General features: G+C 42.0%; 1 protein-coding gene across 2 annotated transcripts in view; it reads left to right on the forward strand.

Moving 5' to 3' along the window:
• LOC143356121 (alpha-tocopherol transfer protein) overlaps nucleotides 1-11,755 on the forward strand; it is a 28,933-nt gene extending 17,178 nt beyond the window's left edge. The window contains exons 4-7 of one of the 2 annotated variants that reach the window (XM_076791554.1): nucleotides 1,129-1,420; nucleotides 1,527-1,621; nucleotides 8,534-8,848; nucleotides 10,830-11,755. In XM_076791554.1, the coding sequence (XP_076647669.1) occupies nucleotides 1,255-1,420; nucleotides 1,527-1,621; nucleotides 8,534-8,848; nucleotides 10,830-11,186 (933 nt within the window). In that variant the 5' untranslated portion in view covers nucleotides 1,129-1,254 and the 3' untranslated portion in view covers nucleotides 11,187-11,755. Of the gene's footprint in view, nucleotides 1-1,026; nucleotides 1,421-1,526; nucleotides 1,622-8,533; nucleotides 8,849-10,829 lie in introns of those variants that run through there. The other variant, XM_076791553.1, reaches the window with a different exon arrangement.
• The last annotated feature ends 3,000 nt before the right edge of the window (nucleotides 11,756-14,755 follow it).

The following is a 14,755-nucleotide window of genomic DNA, read 5'->3' on the forward strand; positions in this document are numbered from 1 at the left end:
GCTAAAATTATTAAGGAATATTTTTTAAACGAAAATATTTCCAGTCTTCAATGGCCGGCGTGCTCACCCGACCTGAATATCATTGAAAATTGCTGGGCAATGCTTTCGCAAGCAGTGTATGCTGAAAGCCGACAATTTCAAACATAAATGAATTAAAAACTTGCATTGTAACTGAATGAGAAAATTTAGCTCAGGCAAAAATTAAAGAACTATATAATTCTTTACCTAAAAGGATGGTGGAAGTCGTAGAAAACAAAGGAGGTTCCACACATTATTAAAAAAAATGTAGTTTGGCGTATATATTGCTATAACAAATATGTATACTTTTGTTTCATGAAACATACAGTTGTGTTGTACGAAATGTATATCTTTATTTTTCAAGTGTGCTATCATTTTGACTGCGTCGGATTATGTGTTTCCCTTTCAACTAAAAGACGTAATTGAACTGAAGTCAATCTACGTTCTGTTTACATATTCGCGGAAGGTATGTTTTACATACTGCACAGAGTTTCCACGCTAGCATAATTTTAACACGAGAAATTAAAGATAGCACACGCGTGCTATCTTTTTGTCTGCGAGTGTAGCCGCCTCTGAACCAATTTCGCGGGAAACCCCCAAAAGAGAAAGGTCGGAGAGAAAGGTCGCCCGAAATCTCCATTAATCTGAACAAGTTGTTGCGAAAGGTCCCGACAAAAAGAATACCGAGCAGCCGAGAAAGGTGGGGCAAGCTAAGGGGAGCATTAAAGCGTTCGGTCCTCGAGCATCCCCTGACCTCGTCAACCCCGAAGAGCCGCGTCGAGGATGTCGATCGAAACGAAAGAAAATGTTGGCTGGTAAGCTCGCGGAAGCATAGATCACGGGGCTGGGCAGCGGGGCAGAAGACAAAAGCGAAACCAGTTCCCTCCGGTGTTTGATAGTTGGTGCGAGCCAGCAGTTGGCTGGTGACTGTCGCTCGGCCGTATGCTAGAGCCGCACGAGACCGCGTGGAACGCAGAAGGTTAGCGATCGCGCGTGTTCTTCGTCAACGGTGTTCGCCGAACGCAGATATTCGCGAGTGTTTGTTATCGAACCGGGTGGGGTTGATAGCGATTAAAATTGTGAATGACGTTGGGGTGCACGATGCCGCAGGGTCAGGACAACAACGCGGGCTCGTTGGTCCCGAGCAAGAACGGCTCGGAGTACGAGATCATCGGCGAGGACCTGTTGCCGGAGAAGATCGATGCTAGGAAACGACCGCAGGACGAGCTGAACGGGATGCCGGAACCTGGGGCACAGACTCAGACTCTTCCCGACGACGAAGAAGTCTGCCTAGACTTGTCCGAGCCGTCGCCGGAAGTGATGGAGTACGCCAGAAGGGAACTAGGCGAGACCGACGAGGTCAAGTGCCAGACCATTCAGGAACTCCGCGACATGATCTACGGTAATTTCTAGCTTGTCAATTGCCTGACTGGCTGTCACAGATTACTGGTCTCTCTCTCTTGCTCGGGGGTGTGTCCTCTTGTACAGCTGCACGTTCTGCTTGACAGAGAGGGGCGAGTGCCAACCCCACAGGATGGACGACGACTTCCTCATCAGGTTCCTCAGGGTGAGGAACTTCAACGTCAACCGGGCGCATCGATTGGTAAGTTCCATCCCACATGATCTATGCAATCTTCTCTTACCCGTCGATCATTCCTCTGCATCTTCCAGCGAGCCTCCAGACAGCTGGAAAGTACCACTGACTTTTGATCATGACATTTTTTACTACTTCTTAGACACTGTTTTTCACCATTGTTGAGGACACATTGTTATCTTTACCGCAAAACAATTCCTGAATCGTACTAATCTATATTTTCAACACAACATGTTGTGCGAAATTTCCGAGTTCGGTCCCTGAGCGCTATAGCGGTCGTTTGAAGGTCAGTCGGCTTATTTTTGTTGTCCCTTAACACTAGATTTACGGAACCCGTCAAAATGACGGATTCTAATATTTTTAATTTAAAATTATTAAGACTCCAACGACGCATACACGGGAAATTATTTAGCAAATCTATTTCTTTGGGTATACATTATTGTAAAAATTTTGCGACAAATGTGGGTAGCAGGTTCCTGTTATTTTTACACAGTAATGCAAAATAGTCACTTTTAGTGCTCCGTAAATCTAGTGTTAAAAGAATCCCTAGGCGAAGCCGATGTTCTTTTTTAGGGGCAAACAATTCTGTACGAAATTGGTATGGTTTTGTATTTGTTAAGAAAAATTTCCGAATAGTGTTGATCAGCTTTTGGGGAGATAAATTGTTGTGAAGAGATTTTAAAGAATTCCTGGCTCAAATGAATCTGCATCTTGAAGTAGGAAAAAATTCGAAATGGCGTCAGCGTGATTTCTATATCTATTACGAGAAAATTCTGGAATTAGCTTGGGTTTTTTTCTTGGAAGGAATATTGTTTATCCAATGTTCCGCTCGTTTTTGTCAGACCCATTTGGACAGGTTCGACGCGTAATTGCAGTAAATTTTCGACACAAAAACTGAAGACACGATATTAAACTGACAGGATGCAGTTAAACGGTTCTAGAAGAGTGCACGCTCGCGAATTCGAGCGAGATAATGCTTCCTCGAACGGCGGAAAGAAAAAATATATAGTAGGATGATGCATACGTACTGGTAGATACGGCACGAACTTTCCCGTAGACTCCGGTACGTATTTCGATCGGGTCGATTGCGATTATGGTACTGTCCGCCTGCGTAGTAGTTTTTCTGCGCGTTTCTTCTTCGGTGTATTAGTCAGCGCGCGCGCGTTTGTTGTCGGTCATCAATGAAGATACTCGGCGTCATTGCACGAAACAGTTGTATATCCGTTCGACGTTGGTCGCTCCGCGATTACGTTCGCGAATGTGGTAACACCACGAACAACTCGAGATTAATAGTTCCAGCACGGGTCAAATGCTGTAATGGCTGTGCGAAAGTTACTGCGGAATTACCGACCATAATTGGGACCCGGGCGTTTCGTAAAAACCGTCGGACTGCAATCAAACCGCACGCGAATTTTCAAACCGGCGGTGCATTCGGGTACAATGCTTCGATCCGAATTTTTAAACGCGTATTTTTCCGAATTCAATTGGCTCGCAATTAACATGCGATTCTCGAAAAGTCCTTAATTCCCGCGCAGTGTGTGCAACCTGTTGATGCTCGGCTAATTTGCATTACTGTGGCCGCATGAAAGTTGTTCAACGCTTGACGTTCATATCGAAACGTTTGTTCGTCGTTCGAAACGCTTCTATAGTTAATCGGCGTTGGCTAGAATCGATCATCGGAATAAAACATTTTTCAACTGTTCGAGATATAAGAATTGATGACAGGGGTACAATTGATCTACAATCGGAAGAATTTTCTGAAATTGGCTGAACGAATTAATTCAAATTCAATTCTCTCGAGTGTTTCTATCGAAATATAATGAAATAACTTGAAACAAAATATAATGAATATAACGAATAAACTTGAAACACTGAGCCAAGTACACTTGATTAATCAATAAAAGTTAATCGATAGCAGAGACAGAATTTTTCTGTAACTGGAAGAATATTCCCAAAATTGATTGAACGAATTAATTCAAATTGAGTACGCTCCGTTAATCAATAACTTTGGAAATACGAATTTTAGCTGAAAATTCCACACAGACATTTTCTAAAAAACTTGAACTACAAGATTCTAAAACGATAAATTATTTCTTGCATCATCCAGTGGTCTCTTAACGAACAATTATGTAACTAATCCAGCAAAAGAATGTATTGTTTGCCCGTAGATAACCTTGTGACTCGCAATGAAACTTTGACAAACGTATCGATGAGTAACGACGCAAAAACTATGATCTGAATGTTCCTCGCAGGATCCAGACACAATTTATTCGTGATTAATAAATAATTACAGTATCGTGCCTGACGTAAATCACCGCTGGACTGTCCATTTTATGCATTTATGATGAAAATGACTAGGTAAAATACTAGATCACTGTTACGTTGTATCCGATTTATTAAAATTATCATCAGAAAAAACACGTTTTAATGCAACTTCTGCTTCTTATAATTAACGAATTACTGCACCATGACGTAAATCATCGCTGAACTTTGCACTTTATGCGTTTATGATACAAATGCATTAACAATTTATAGATTCTCAATAATATTCTTTCATATATAATAATGCCAGAAAACCTCGTTAAATTATATTAGCTGTATTTGTTAAATCATTGAGTAAGAAATTGATTGGGAAATTCTCAGCTGTTGATCTTTGGTCTTAAGAAGACTACTAAAAGATTGCTGACAAGTATAATGCGGATTTTCATACAGAATAAAACTTATCTGCATCAATTGCAAAATGCAGTAGCCACGTAGACATTAATTTCTTTTCTCGATAATTTTAATCAGTTGGAAATAATGCGACAGTGTGCACAAATTCGTTGAATGTTTTTACTGTTGTCCGTGTGATTTTGCCATGAATGCATAAACGAAAGTAAGTGCAGTTCAAAGCAGTGAACAGATTGAAAGAATTGAAAAATATAAATATCAATTTGACTGGTGTTTCTCGCAGTTTATAAACTGTTTATTTTGCACGAGGATACGCATTCCGGTAATCGATAGCGGTCAGGTCGATCGTCTCGTGGTCATTCGAATCGAACAGAAGACAAAGTTTATCAGTAATGGCCCCTCGGATCCGTGACAGGCCGGATTGTTCGCAATCTGGCAGCAGCGCTGCATGATTCGCCGAACAAGACCAGTTGCAACAGTTGCACAACCATGCCAAGGCGAACCAAGTTGCAACTAGCTGCCCGGGCACGCTTGAAAATGCAGTTTTGCACTTTCCACAGGTTCGAATCAGCCTCCACTGAGAGTAAAGTTGCGATCAACGAGCTCTCGCTTGTCCGCCTCCTTCGATTAACATTGAAACTATTTTTACACCGTAATCACAGAGGATACGGCACTTAGCCTGCACAGCCTGCATCTCTGCTAGCAGAATTTTGCAATTCAAATTCGAGGTTTCTGAGTTACCGTCGCGAAAAAGAAAAAACTGGACGAGATCATACGTTAGCCGACGAGTATATTTATTCGAGGTGACTTCACCGTTGTTCCGAAAACTTTTCTTTCGCGCCTTGACTTTTTCTGCTGTGTTGTTTAATATTCCTGTAACAATTTCCTCTGGAAACTCGTGCTATGTGATCAGGCGGACATTTTCTCGAGGAAATCGTGGTCCTTGTTGCTCGGTTGATGTGCAGGAAATTGCTCACTATTTGGAAAATTCTTTTATGCACTAAATTTTTAGTGAGGAGGATGTTCCTACTTGATTTTTCTGTTTTACGGCTGAATCCTTTCATCAAGCTATGAAATAAAAGTCTGAGAATAAATTTCTCCAGGACACCTCGCAACTAAATCGAAATGTTCGATCAAACGATCGATGGATTTCCAATGGAAAATATTCACATAAAACGTCTCATTTGTATCCCTCAATTAATTCGATGTTTCTGCTGAACGATCAAACAGATTTCTAAGAGGAAGCATTCGCATGGAACGTTAGTATGTTTCATTCGTACCCCTAAATTTCTAGGAGGAAACGTTCCCCCGAAACGCAATGGCGACCCGATTGTGGCGTCCACTAGTATAATTGAATTTTTCTATCGATCTCTGGAACGTATTTCTGCAGAAAAGAAATCTGTAAATGTCCGTAAGAAATATTAGAATTTCTCAAACCTAATAGAAAAGACTCCCAATAAAACGAATGATAGAATGTTTCTATCAATTTCTGAAACTTATTCCTAGGAGGGTGGGGGGATTCATACAAAATATAAGAGAGTCCCAATCGCACCCCCAGAGCTTGTTATCAAATCGTTCTATCAATTTTTCAGTGATCCGATAGAAAATACTCGCCTAAAATATTATTACACCGGTGCCGACGGCAAAATGAATTCCCGCGTGTCAACCCATGGAATAGAATTTTAATAATGGAGGCGAGTTCTATTCCGGGTAGCGCGATTCTCTGATCGGCGATCGTCCAAATAAAATATTCCATTTCGAAAGGACCTTAATCGAGCGATTCAAGCCGTGTGGTTGCACATTGCACAATTACCCGGCGCGACGGGTATCGTTCGAGCGAAGACCATTTCGAGATATCGAATCAGCCCTCCGCGGAGAGCGCTTGGATCGCGAACGCGGGCGTTAATTGCTTAATACAGTCAATTATTCCCGCGTATCGATCGGTCGCGGCTCACTTTCAGTGTCACGTGACTCTGCCAGTTGATCGAAAGGAGGTCGTCCGAATCCGTGGAAACAGTGAGACTCGGTCGTTTGTTATTCGCCATTTTTTCTTCCGACAATCTGGACAGAAGTGGACATACAGTCAGTCCCATAAGTATTCGTACGCTCTTAAATATCGCATAACTTTGTCAATATTGGACTACACTACTTGAATTTTTTGGAGAAGTTAGAACAATTGGATCACTACGTAACGTGAGAAAAATGTTTGATTAAAATTGGTCGAAATTACAGAGAAAGTACCAAAAGTTGTATTTTGCAAAATTTGAAAAGTACGTTTTGTACATCTGCATCAATTATACATATTCTGAATATTTCATCTGAATCGGTCAACATTGCACTGAGAGCTACAAACATTTAACGATGAAAACTTAAGGGCGAAAGTCGCACAATTTTGATCATTTTGCAACATCTGCAACGTTCACCGATTTCGATGAAATTCTCAGAACATGCATAATTCATACAGATCTACAAATCGTACTTTCTAAATTTTCAATGTAAGTCCACACAAAAAAGTTGCAAAATACAACTTTTAGTATTTTCTCTTCACTGTCGACCAATTGCAATTTTTGTAAAAACTATTTTTCACTTTATGTAGTGATCCGATTGTTCTAACTTCTCAAAAAAATTCAAGTAGTATAGTCCAATATTGACAAAGTTCTGCGATTTTTAGGAGCGTACGAATACTTATGGGACTGACTGTATATCAGTCGCGAACACCTTCCCGATGGATCGTTAACACGTTCAACATAGCGACCGGAAAAATTTGGTAGAATCAAAGCAATTTATTTTGTTAAAACAGAAAGAAGACTGTGAAGTTAATAAGCAAATTCAGCACACGCTACCTGTCACCGAAGAAATTCATTTTGGAGAATGGCGACTGTAAGGCGTCACTAAAAATTGCTGCATCATTATTCAAAATATTTGTCACATTATTAAATTTGTTTGTATTTAATAAATTACTACACATTTCAGTACTCTACGAGTAAATTGCACGATTTTCGTATGTATAGTATGAAAAAATATATACAGAAAGGAAATATTCTAGGTAGGAAGAAATGTTTCGTTTTAGAGCTAAAGTGGCTTCGAGTGCAAAGGGTTAAGAGTGTCGCTGTATTATCACGAACTTGTCCGAATTATTAAAGGAGAAAATCAATTTTCCTTTCCTTCCAGTACCTTGTAAATGACTCAGAAAATTTTTCTTTCGCACGAAGAAGAGATTTTCTGGGATCGTGGCATGACGAGCCACGAAGCAAACGGAAAAATGGTAAAATAATTAAGGCGAATGTCCGCGGGACACAAAGGGGCGAGTCGTCAGATTATTCTATCCATCAGGAGCAGCGAGCGTGTTAGAAGAGCCGCTGGTGTTCCTGCAGCAAGCGTGCTTTAATATTTCGCTGGATCCGCGAGACTTCTTCCACCGACAAAGCGGGGAACGCTCGAATAATTGGTCGGACGTTCCCCAGGAAGCCCCGAAAAGGACGCTTTTGCGGCTCATCCTCGCTGTTCTCTCCCCTTCGCAGTGACATTAATTATTCGTCCGTCCGTGATATCCGCTTGCAACTGCACGATCCTGATTCCCTTCCTCTGCAGGGTGTTCATTGTACCGAACTTTCGGACGGCTCGCCTTTGTCGCGATAAACCCCCACCCTGCTATTATATTTTTCCCCTTGATATCAAACCGTAGATTAGGTTCAGTAGGTCGTAGAAGAGACCCGGCCCGTCCGACGAGATACTAAAAAGAGCTTTAAACCGCTCCGGATGCTTCGCCGCTTGAAAAATAAATGAGCTCCGCGCCGCTCCTCGCAATCGCATCTCCGTCTCGTTGATGCCATTTATAAACCATCTTTACCTACATTTTTAACACATCCCATTTGCGGACTATTTGAAAATGCGGTTATTAGCAATTCAGGGATTCCGAGAATTTCGGACCGGCTTGAAATCGCCTCGAACTGACCAGTTTCTGTGGACGTTAGGAGGCCCTAAAAATTGCTACACGGTTACTGTGGAAATAGTGTTTACATTGTTTAATATTTTTTTCTCTAGTTAATGAACTTTCCTTTCCGCGAAAGAAAGAATATGTCGGAAGAAACATTTGGTATTCGAGTTAGAATTGCTCCGAAGGGATTATGTTAATGCAAAGGGCTAAGCCGTTTTTGGCCCAGTGAACTGTTCTTCAAATTGTCAAACTCTTAAGAATTGACCCTAAGTCCCGAAGGATCGGTACTGTTTTTTAATCAGATCTTTCGGTAGATAGTGAATTACTACAACTTCAAAGACGATCACCCGGAGATCCATCAGGATGTGAATCCGGCAGAGATGACTCACATCGGCGAGGACGACGTGATGACAGTGCCAGCGTACAGGACTCATTGCGGAAGGAGGATGATGATCTTCCGATTGGGAAACTGGGATCCAAGGAAATATCCCGTCGAAGAGATCTTCAAAGCCACGGTGATCGTTCTGGAGCTGGGAGTCCTGGAACCGAGTCATCAGATCCTCGGCGGCGTCGCCATTTTCGATCTGGAGGGCATCACTATGTCGCACGCTTGGACCATCACGCCGCAGGTATAATATACTTTACGAATTTCATTCATTTAATCAATTAAGCAATTAAATATTTATTCTGAAGAGAATAGGAATTATATTTGACCACTTTCCCGGCATTCTCTTGATCCCAATATGGCGGAAGGTCTCGGAGGAAGAGAAAAATTGAGATGTAACAGTTACGAATGAATTTTTCTTTTTTTTCTAAAATGGTTGGATCGACTTTGAAAAGTATGGATCGTTATTCCACTGCCACCGTGTATACGGAACAATGTCGACGATTTATCAATTAGCATTGAACGCTCGGAGATTCCGGGACGATCAGTGCGGAGTAATTGGAAATTTCGTGCCGGCAACGAAACGACATAATATTCGATTAACAGGGTGGGAAAATGGGTGGATGACTATGGTTGACTGGGCCGCGCATTCCGATTCCGTTTTCGCCGGCGTTCAGCTAATAACGAGAGTGGGGTTTAATTAAAGGAAACGGTCCACACCGGTTCCGCGCGCGCCTCCCCTAATTTATCTCGGGCTTCGGTATCTCGGTTATCGATCTACTTTCAGCGTTCCTTGAAACTTAAACCATTTATAATGCCCTTGAAACTAATAGTCCCTCCTTTTATCTGGCGACCTCCTGTTACATTTATTCATCCCCCGCGAATCCAGTCGAGTGCCTGTTAGAGGAGCACCGTCGGGCACTAATGGTGTCCTTGAAACTTCAACAATCTCGAAACTTCCCCGCACACTCCTGCGTTTTCTTCCCTGAGTCGCTCCTGATCGCATCATCAGGTATCAATGATGCCGCCACGGTGCTCTTAAAGATGTTCCACCATGCTAAACGTTCCTAAGACGTTGCTTCATCTTCGCTGGAAAGGACGTAGGAATTTTTCTTCTGATCAGTTATGGTCTTTAATCGACGATTTTATTTTATGCGACTTGTCAGGGTGGCTCTTGAAGTGCCACTATTTTTCCTGGCCGATCAAAGCGCCCCTTGCAGTGTCATTAGTTTTCCTCACTGTTCAGGATGATCCCAAAAGTACTAATTTGTTTTTCCTCGTTGATCAAAGTGGTCCTTAAAGTGCCATTATTTTTCCTGACTGATCACGATGATCGCAAAAGTACTATTTTTTTTTTCTGGCTGATCAAAGTGGCCCTTGAAGTGTCATCATTTTTCGTGACTGATCAGGATGATCCTCATAGTACTATTTTATTTTTTCTGGCTGATCAAAGTGGTCCTTAAAGAGTACCATTATTTTTCCTGGCTGATCAAAGTGGTTCTTGAGGTGCTCAGTATTTTTCCTGACTGATCACGATGATCCCAAAAGTACTATTTTATTTTTCCTGGCTGATCGAAGTGGTCCTTGAAGTGCCATTATTTTTCCTGGCTGATCTGGATGATCCTCAAAGTACTATTTTATTTTTCCTGGCCGATCAAAGTGGCTCTTGAGGTGCTCAGTATTTTTCCTGACTGATCAGGATGATCTTCAAAGTACTATTTTACCTTTCCTGGCTGATCAAAGTGGCCCTTAAAGTGCCATTATTTTTCGTGACGTATCACGATGATCCCAAAAGTACTATTTTCTTTTCCTGGCCAATCAAAGTGGCTCTTGAGGTGCTCAGTATTTTTCCTGACGATCAGGATGATCCTCAAAGTGGTCCTGAAAGTGCCATTATTTTTCCGGGCCGATCAAAGTGACTCTTGAGGTGCTCTGTATTTTTCCTGACTGTTCAGGATGATCTCAAAAGTACTATTTTATTTTTCCTGGCTGATGAAAGTGGTCCTTAAACTGCCATTATGTTTCCTGACTGGTCAAAATGGTTCTTAAAGTGGTATTATATGTTAAGCTGATCAGGGAGGTTCTTGTAATGCCGTTGTTTTTCTGATTAATGTAAGACGTAACGATGTGAGATGTAATTATCTTCGGAGGGTGTTCAGAATAAAATTGAAAATGCACATCAACGTTTGTTGGCAACGTTTTAATCTGCTTCGGTCGGTCTCCAGGTGGCCAGCATGGTGATAGCGCTGATGGTGTCCGCGTTTCCTATGAAGATCCACGAAATCCACATCCTCCACCAGTCGTGGGTGTTCGACGTGATGTTCGCGGTGTTCAAGCCGCTGCTGGACGTCCGGATGCAGAACAAGATCTTCTTCCACGGCAGCGACATGGACAGCCTTCATCAACACATCCATTCGACCCACTTGCCGAAGAAGTATGGAGGCGTCAGGGAGGAACTGCCCTACTACAAGTGGATAGAGAGCCTGAGCAGGGTCCCGAAGATCGTCGAGGAGATGAAGCAGCTCGGATACATAGTTCCCGAAAATATACCCAAGAAAGGCGAAGAGCTTGTCAAGAACTGAGGTCCTGCAACCTTTATCTCGCTCTTGCACCCTCGATTTAACGCGCCCACGCTCGAGAATGTCCGGTCACTTTCCTTATAGTAATCTGTGGAATCGAATGCGAAAAAGAGAGCTGCAAACTGTAGATTTTTTTATTATTTTTCATTCCCGAGTTTTCTAACGAAATTGTCCCTGAAGATAGAGAGAGTGAAAGTAGCAAGGAAAGAGGAACATGTTGATTAGTAATTTTTTTAGTATACATTCAGAATTTCATTGAATTAGGATAATTTTAATGTACGTAGTACCATGTCTATTTTTACTGCAGTTCTTTGGAATTTTTGTGAGAAAACTAGTTCCTTACAATGTTCTTCTCTGAACATCAGCAATTAGAAAAAGGAAAGTGATCGAACAATTGTCGGCGGATGTGTGCACTCACACAATTCCCAACCCCCGTATTCACCAACGCGTAATCATCCGTACTTTTCTACTCAGAAGAATTTTTGCATCGTTGTTACCTTATTGTTAGTACTCGGTGTAAGCTCATTCGAGGGAATCGATTCTATTAGAGATAGGAAAACTGAAAAGAATTTGTAATGTGAAGGCTGAAGGAGTCGACGAGGAGAGTGTCACAATAATCAATCGAGTTTGTAGAAAACACCCATTTGTATAATTATTACCATTTGTTTCTCGACTCTTTCGAATCCAACGCTTCGAAATAATTTATTATAGAACACCGTGGAGAAATGTTAGCACTGGTAGTATCGCAACCCCTTCTAAAAATGTCAAGGGTACATTCGATGGTATTCAGTGCGAATTGAAACGTTTATTGCAATGTGTGCACAATGGGTGAATGAATTCATCTAATAATAGGCCACGAGAGTATCTTCACAATTCGCTATTAATAAAACAAAACGAGAAATCAGAAATCGTTCTGTTCGACGAGTTCGATAGTTCCAGCGTTAATTGACCAAAAAAAGAATTCTAATTTTTTCCCGAGGGAATTTCCATCAGAGTCAAGCGAGGTTTTAAAATTCGCACTCGAGGAACGGTTCCATCGACGGGGAACACTCATTTCCTGTCGAAAGTCCCTCGGAGCGACTAGGTTCATCCATAGTTATGAGGCTCGATGACGAATCTGTTGGTCCGAATTTATCATGGCCAATCTCTTTTTTGTTACTTTCATTTCGAAATGCAAAAGTATACGGCGAGAAGTCATCGACGACAAGCAATTACGCGGCTAGCAGAGACGCCTGACGTCGGATGACGACTTCGTGATCTTTACTCGCCTCGATTATGATTCATGCGAGCATGTTTACGACCGCGCCAGGAATAAAGCGGGTTTTTTCTTATTATGGCACGGGAACGACGCGCCGGGGAATAAGAACCACCGCGACTCTATTTTTCATGAAACGACTTCTTGATTTTGCATGAAACGCGGCGAGATATGGTTTACGCTGCGTTTAATCGCGTTTCATAGCTCATGGATTTCGTTTATGGTTATGATTTAGACGCTTTGTTTTCCTAAATTGTTACCAGGCGGAGGAAAATCGTTCGAGGATGAATCGTAAAGATGGAAGGGACATGTCACTTTTAATAATTTTTGAGAAACGAGTATGTGTTTATCGGTAATCAAAATTATTGGGACTGTATACGATGTTAAGACGCGTTTATGGACAATTTAAGACGGATTCATGGAATGTTAGTTGACGGAGAACCACAGGCTTTCGTTTGTTATTTATGTGAGACCGGCGAAAGCCATACGTTCCAAGGGAACTATGAAAATGCATGTGGGACGAACAGATACTTTACTATTTTTAAGAGACACACATTTTTACTAGCAATAAAAATCACCATTTGGTTTGGACAGCAATTTCTGGTGTACCATGCACTTTCGTTCATGGTCAACGTAGAAACCCTGTCAGGTCTCCATCGTCGACAAATTTTTCCCTGGACCTTCTAACCGCTTCATTCAACTATAATCCTTCCGACCCTACTTCTCTGACTGCACCAGCATAAATTGGACTCCTTCCTTTGATCATAACCTCACTAGGAAACCAACAGGCGAAAGCCCTGCGAGGTCTCCGAGAATAATAATAATGTTCCTGCATCGTTCAAACACTTCATTCAACTACGATCACTGAAACCTGCTTCTCTGATATAACCACAATTAATTGGTCGTTACTTCGATCGTAACCCCATTAGGAAACTAATTGGTTAAAGGTCCACTACGTCTCCCATCATCAACAACCACAATAAATTCGACTCATTCCTTTGATGATAACCGGCGAAAGCCCTACCGGGTCTACATCATCAACAAAATTTTCATCGACCCTAAGGAATGCAAATAAAAGAGCCTTAAGGGCCCCTCTGCATTTTTAAGGACACAAGGATGCAAATGCGCCAATGGCTGTATAAACACAAAAGGGCTCGGTATTCCCAAGGGTTCTTAGGAATACCAAGGTCAAATATTCCAAAGTTTTCAGGATATTTCGAAAGGGCTGAATTTTCCCTGGGCATGCAAAAGGGCTTTCTCGGTTCTCCCAAGGAAGTTTAGGAATTTCAAGGTAATATCAACAAAATTTTCATCGACCCTAAGGAATCTCTGCATTCTCAAAGACACAAGGATGCAAATGCGCCAATGGCTGTATAAACACAAAAGGGATCAGTATTCCCAAGGGTTCCGAGGAATACCAAGGTCAAACATTCCAAAGTTTTCAGGATATTTCGAAAGGGCTGAATTTTCCCTGGGAATGCAAAAGGGCTTTCTCGGTTCTCCCAAGGAAGTTTAGGAATTTCAAGGTAATATCAACAAAATTTTCATCGACCCTAAGGAATCTATGCATTCTCAAAGACACAAGGATGCAAATGCGCCAATGGCTGTATAAACACAAAAGGGCTCGGTATTCCCAAGGGTTCTTAGGAATACCAAGGTCAAATATTCCAAAGTTTTCAGGATATTTCGAAAGGGCTGAATTTTCCCTGGGAATGCAAAAGGGCTTTCTCGGTTCTCCCAAGGAAGTTTAGGAATTTCAAGGCAATATCAACAAAATTTTCATCGACCCTAAGGAATGCAAATAAAAGAGCCTTGCACTCCTCAAGGGCCTCTCTGCATTCTCAAGGATACAAAGATGCAAATGCGTCAATGGCTGTATAAACACAAAAATGCTCTGTATTCCCAAGGGTTCTTAGGAATACCAAGGTCAAACATTCCAAGGTTTTCAGGATATTTCGAAAGGGCTGAATTCCCAGGGAATACAAAACTTTCTCGGCTCTCCCAAGGAAGGTATGAAAGCCCTACCGGGTCTAAATCATCAACAAAATTTTCCCTGCACCCGCTAACCACTTCATCGAACAACAATCATTAACACACCTGCATCTCGGATCTATCCTCACCAAATTGTCCTAACTCCATTGATCAGGACCCGATTAGCAAACGAAGCGGCGAGAGCAGGCCTACCTGAACGAATCACGACCCCTACAAATTTTCTCCGGACCATCTACCCACTCCGTTCACCGAAGACACTCGAGAACTCCCTTGACCCTTCCGTCCCACGTCGAATTCCTGGCGCACGGTAGACCAGCCCATCCGA

Source organism: Halictus rubicundus, chromosome 8, assembly GCF_050948215.1.
Source record: "Halictus rubicundus isolate RS-2024b chromosome 8, iyHalRubi1_principal, whole genome shotgun sequence".
NCBI classification, from domain to species: Eukaryota; Metazoa; Arthropoda; class Insecta; order Hymenoptera; family Halictidae; genus Halictus; species Halictus rubicundus.